The sequence below is a fragment of the Wyeomyia smithii genome, chromosome 2 (genome assembly GCF_029784165.1).
Source record: "Wyeomyia smithii strain HCP4-BCI-WySm-NY-G18 chromosome 2, ASM2978416v1, whole genome shotgun sequence".
In the NCBI taxonomy this organism is placed as follows: Eukaryota; Metazoa; Arthropoda; class Insecta; order Diptera; family Culicidae; genus Wyeomyia; species Wyeomyia smithii.
The window spans coordinates 48,637,916-48,644,042 of record NC_073695.1 but is presented as its reverse complement, the minus strand read 5'-3'; the positions used below and the strand labels follow the sequence as shown (position 1 = coordinate 48,644,042).

At 41.8% G+C, this 6,127-nt stretch overlaps 1 protein-coding gene across 1 annotated transcript; it reads right to left on the bottom strand.

Annotated features, from left to right (window-relative positions):
• Nucleotides 1-5,061: 5,061 nt before the first annotated feature.
• LOC129719606 (uncharacterized) lies at nucleotides 5,062-5,799 on the bottom strand. The gene has a single exon (XM_055670997.1). The coding sequence runs from the start codon at nucleotides 5,797-5,799 to the stop codon at nucleotides 5,062-5,064; it is 738 nt and encodes a 245-aa protein (XP_055526972.1).
• Nucleotides 5,800-6,127: the final 328 nt, after the last annotated feature.

Sequence of the window (6,127 nt, the reverse complement as noted above, 5' to 3'; positions counted from 1 at the left end):
CTACGCAATTTCAGCTTTGTTAACAGAAATAATATTGAACTGAAAATAGTTTCGTTCGCATAGAACCGTTTGAAGAATTTGTTTTCATGTTTAAGATTCTTTACTATTTTTGACCGACGGTGTAGAATAGCGATAATATTCAAATGTGCAAAATTAGAATTCATTAGAAAAAGTCCGAAGCTGCGATAGATGTGAGAAACGTTCAAGCTTCTTATCGCGGTTTTGGCGTTTGGAGACGCTTCAAACCTGTTTTTTTATTATCATATACTTCGCCGGGATGTAGCAAAGATCCGATTTTAATTCGAGCCCGAATTGCAACTTTTCGAAAGTGTTACAGTTGTGGTGGTGAATAACATTCTACTCTCTTTCAAACAGTTATATGAGACACGGAAGGCAGTAGAAAAACAGTAGGAAATAAAGATTTATTATTACATAGTCGTGAAAGAAATTGAACCTGACGGAAACGATCCATAACGGTGGCGTAAACATGGATCAAATTGAATGACATAAGAATTTACTTGCCGATGAAACTTAACCAGGACAATTTGGTTTCGGATAGTATATTTCTGTAATATCTTGATAGGCCTAAGTAAACTTTTAATGTAGACAACAAAGGTTTATCGTTTCTTTTGTCAATAAAAAAATCGGTATCGATTGAAAAGAACTTTTATATATATTCATTTTAATTCTCATCATTTCGCAACCAAATCAAAACCAAGGTGCCACATTCCGTTTCGGAATTTGATTCGCTGTTTATTTGACACATGGATGTTGATGTGGAGGTAAAGGTGGAAATGGAAATGGTTGCGGATGTGGATGTGGTGACGACGGTGGAGGTGGAGGTGGTTGTGGTTGTGAATGTGATGGGGGTGGAGCACACATCATTTCAATCACAACATTGGAGGAAAATAGCTGTCGATTTTCACTTGCTTGTACAGAGAGAACAACCGAAGGTGTATTGATTCCTCCGGTTATAATTTCTACTTACGTATATCTGCCAATCGGTGTTTGTTGGATTCTAATATATTTGATTGCCATTCTGGTCGGCTACGAAAGGAAGTAGGAAAAATGAAATTAAAATAGTTATTTCAGTTGTTCTGCAATTTGAGATTTATTGGAACGTTATGTACTGGCGCTGATCATGTTTTTCAAATTATCAAGAAATACTATTCATATTACAGCACAACAAAACTTTCAATAAGTGTGTTCAATGTACCAAATAATTGCATAAGGCTTTGAGATTGCGATCAATCGGTAATCAGGTTTAGATTCAACAAAGAACTAGATGGCGATCAACGGTTTTTGCCTACTTTATTTGTTTCAGTTCCAGATCTTTTTGTAATTGAATTATTGTTGTAATGTCTCAATTTTGTTCAGTAGAAATATTTAGCAAACTTATCACGTTCTAACACACGTTTCGAAAAAAAAAAAGAATTAAACTCGGATTACTCACATTTGCAAAAACAACTCGTACAGGGCTGGCTTTGTTTGCCAGTATCTTCTTGTGAAAACATATATAATCAGTTGCATGGTATTTTCCAAATTCGAGTAGCGGATATTCGGGATATTCATCGATGAACTCAGCGCACACTAATGATACCGGTACTAGCAGCACTAACAGGCAGCTTATACTGAATCTAATTCTAACGGTCATTTCAACACAGACCGTACTCAACGTCTGAGATATTTCAATGCACTGGAAAGTTAAGACGTTTGATCAAGGATTTTTATAAATTTAGCTACACTAGAAAAAAACAAAAAAGAATAAAAATAAAAAAATAAAACCCATCATAAAAAACTGAATGCATATATAATAGGTCGTTGCCCATATGCACCGCGTCGACGGACACCTCCGATCGTGTCGAATCTTTTTGACCGACTAATATTTAAAATGGAAATTTCAATATTATTGCCCTACCATGATTAATATTTCTGCTGTCGGATTGAAAACGATCCTCAAACGTTTCTTTCTTTTTATCACTTTCCGCAGATTTTCAACCAGGACTGCAAGAAAATGATCAACTAGATTTGCATAACCCGCTGCTCATGTTGACGATTTATGTCTGCTGCAGGAATGCAAAAAAAAAAACATTCGTTATTTACTGCATTTTGGCGTTCACGGATTCTGTGTGGGATATCTAAAATTTGATTGAAATGCTATATTATGCTCAGGCCTGGAAATAACTTTTTTGTTTCCGGAGTAGAAAACCTGCTTTTAAACCTGGAACCAGGTTGAAACATAATTTGCGCAATTTCTGAAACATAATTTGCACAACAAAACCTTTTAAAATCAGTCCTTCAATTACAGTAATCTGTAAAAATGTTCAAAGTATATTTTGTAGAAAGTATTAGTAAAAAGTCCTTGTTAAAATTTTGAGCTCATCCTGGTTCCGCTAGGTAGATGAGATCTGGTGTTATCGCAAAATCTCTTGGTCTGTAAAACATCGACTTCCTGGGATTGGAAACTTTCAAGCTGGAAGAATGGATGAACATGAGCACATGAAGGATTAGATTTTTATTTACTAAGACATTCCGGCGACCGCACATTTCGTTGTTGCTCCTCCTTGATGGATTTGAGGTAGTTGATTTGCACAAAGAACCACAAACAAATGGCTATTTGTGATTGTTTTAATGTACAACATCTTCCATGTACAACAATTCAGTAGCTTCCGCTTTGTGAAGATCGATTACGCCACCGGCTACGTTTTTACGGTCGGTTAGGGAAAGAAAGAAGCATGAGTTACAATCGTTGTTGCCAGAGATCAAGTTTACCTCTGCATCTCTAACGACTATAATAGCGGAAAAGAAGGTTCGTTTTGCCACCCTTCCCTCTACATGCCTGTATATAGACTATACTGCTCGTTAGTTACCCTGCAAAGTATCAGAAATTATTACTGCCTGGAGAGGTATTCATTCGAATTTGTATGTTTTTTTTTGGAATCTAGCGTGAGGGAAGAATCAAGTAGGGGGATAAGAGGGAGCCCGAGAATAAATCCATGCGTGAAAGTCCTTCTGACATCAAGCGATCTTGATTCTTGTAAGATTCGAACTCGTGGCCAATCGCATGGCAAAGTGGACTCTGTAACCTTGAGGCTATGAGATCTCCCAATTACCAAGATATTTATGACAATGACTTATCCCGATGATTTAATAAAAACTGTTTTACTTCATGACGACCATTTCATTCCCATCTTCATTGCTTTGATCATCAAGAGTCATTGTGTCAGACAACACCAGGGCGCCCCGTGTATAGCACTATGGAAGCTTCTAGGCCACCCGACGCAGTCGCGCATGTTGTGACCTGCCATCAAAGTCGTCTTGGTCCTGCGGTCGGGGTCGATGAAGGAGTCTTCCAACCTGTGTTTCCAGGCAAGCACAATTCAATTAATGATGCTTCTTTGCGTTGTAGTCTACCGGAGCTCCACGATACGGTGTCTGCAACAATCTATTTCTCATAAATGCTACAAATCTACTATCATAACGTTCGTGGCCTATGAACGAAAATCGACAGGGTGTTCTTTGCCACTGCAGAACTGGATTACGATACCTGGCTTGATGACAGCATTCAATCTGCTCAACTGTTCTGTAACGAATACCCTGTGTTTCGTGTGGATCGTTGCGCAACAAACAGCACCCGTCGACGTGGTGGAGGCATATTTGTAGCTTTAAAGCCATCATAGAACGTGTGGAAATGTAGATTTGCGCGCTGTACATTCCATCTGATAATTGCTCTTTCATGCAACTTCATTTTGATGCTATATCTGCAGTTGATAGAACTCGGAACGATGCCAGTGCTGTTGTCAAACTAGGTGGTTTCAATCTATCAATCTGGAAGAAAACAACCAATGGTTGTGCGTTTGCTGATCCGTTGCACTCCCAGATTAATATGACCAGTCGAGTTTCAGCCAGCTCTACACAGAGAATGTGCGATTTTTTCTCGCAACATTTTGCGGGTGTTTTCGTGGATCGTGCCCCACGTCAGAAGAAACTCTTGCTGCTGCCAATGGAGTTCCCAGGGACGCTATCGATTTTGACGCTTCCGAAATATCAGATGTAATGGTTGAGTCTGCGATACAAAAACCCAAGCCATCATTCACACCTGGCCCGGATAATGTACCCTCAGGCGTATACAAGAGATGTTCCACCTCACTGGCTCCGCCTCTTTTAACAATTTTTTATCGGTCTCTACAACTGCAACAGTTTTTATCTATTTTGAAATCTCCCGGACCTAGATTCCGATGTTTCTCTAACGTGATTTTCATCATGCGTATGCGGGATGTGAATTGTTCTAATAAAAAAAAAATTTTCGACTTACGATAACTGAGTTTTTAACTGCTTGTTATACACTACAGTGGGCCCAGACGTAAAAAAAGTTGAATATATTATTATCAATAGTTTCTGTTGTTTTTTCAGTTTTAAAACAATTATTGAAAAATTGTGTTTCTGAACACATTTGCGCGAACGCTCCCTTCCCCACGGAATTGAAGGGGAGGGGTGCCCGATATGTTTTTTCTTGTACCTAACATTCCCAGCTATCATATACAGAAAATGTGTTTCGGGGGTGAATCAACGAGAAATTTATCCGGGCTCGCGGGGGACACTTCCCGGCACTGTAGTAATTTGACCGACCAAACGAAATGCGAAAAAAGCGAAGATAAAAATGGTTTTCGGACCGACGATTAATAACTTTGTAGGAATGCGAACTTTACGCTACGATGGTTCTATTTGTTCTGTCTTATACATTGTTAACAATGATTTCCGTTCTCTTGTCTGCGTGCATTTTATAGCGATAGTGAATCAAAGTGAGTAAATGTAGGTAAGTATAATTCTGGGATGATTTGTGTTGGATTTTATTTCATAGTAAATTCTAATTTCTCTTTTCAGGCGTTTAGAAGAGTTGCTGTTCTCAACATGCCGGCCGCCGTTGAAACCGTCCGTTTCAACCGACAACCACGTCGGAAGTTGAGATGCGTCTACCTCGTCGTCGGAATCGATTGGAAGGACCGCAATCTCCGTGACCGCTCGCTTGAAATCCTTCGAAGCCGTCCTGACTATCACGACTCAAACTCGCCCGTCCGAACCGGGGATAGTTTCGATGATGCGCCCGAGAGGCCGTTGTAGTGGAGGGTAGTTGTCTTGCTTCAACAACACCAACTGACCCTTGCGGACGCCCACTGCCGGGCGCCTCCACTTGCTGCGCTGGTGGAGCTGGCTCACGTAGTCCCGCGACCAACAACGCCAATGATCTTGGATCGAGCGTTGCATGTCCTGCAAACGGGTGATGCGATTAGGGGACTGGTGAAGTAGATCAGGCTCAGGAATGGAGACAAGAGGCTCTACAATGAGAAAGTGCCCTGGGGTCAGAACGGAGAGGTCGTTAAGCGAATCAGAAATGGGAACAAGAGGACGAGAGTTCAGGACTGCCTCTACTTGAGCAACGGCCGTTAGAAACTGGTCCATTGTGAAAGCCTTTTGTCCTATGACGCGACGAAAATGGTACTTAAACGATTTCACTCCGGCTTCCCAGATGCCTCCGAAATGTGGAGAGCGGGCTGGAATGAACCGGAAGGTGATGCCATTGTCCGCACAGTAGAGACCCCATTCCGCCGACTGGAACTGCCACAGATACTCTTTCCGCAGCTGACGCAGCCCACGATCTGCATCGACGAAAGCGGTTGCATTGTCACATTGCAACTCAAGACCCCACCCGCGTTTTGCAACGGAGCGTTTGACGGCGTTTATGCACGCGGCGGACGACAGATTAGCGACGACCGCGAGTTGCACTGCCTTCACCACCATGCAGACGTACAACGCGACGTACACCTTAACGGACGAGCATTTCCCAATTAACGGACGAACGAGAAACGGCCCACAGTAATCCATCCCCGAGTACGTAAAAGCTCGAGCTGGTGAGGCGAAACGACGGATAAGGTGCCATAATCTGATTTCCTGTTGTAGGATTGCACCGGAAGCAGGTGACGCATCGTCGAATGACTTTACGAGCTAACTCACGACCCCGGAGCGGCCAGAATTGTTGACGGATGGTAGCGAGCATCAGCGACGGTCCACCGTGAAGTGTCTGAAGATGATGAAGATGAACTGACCTGGCGATGAGGACGCTCAGACT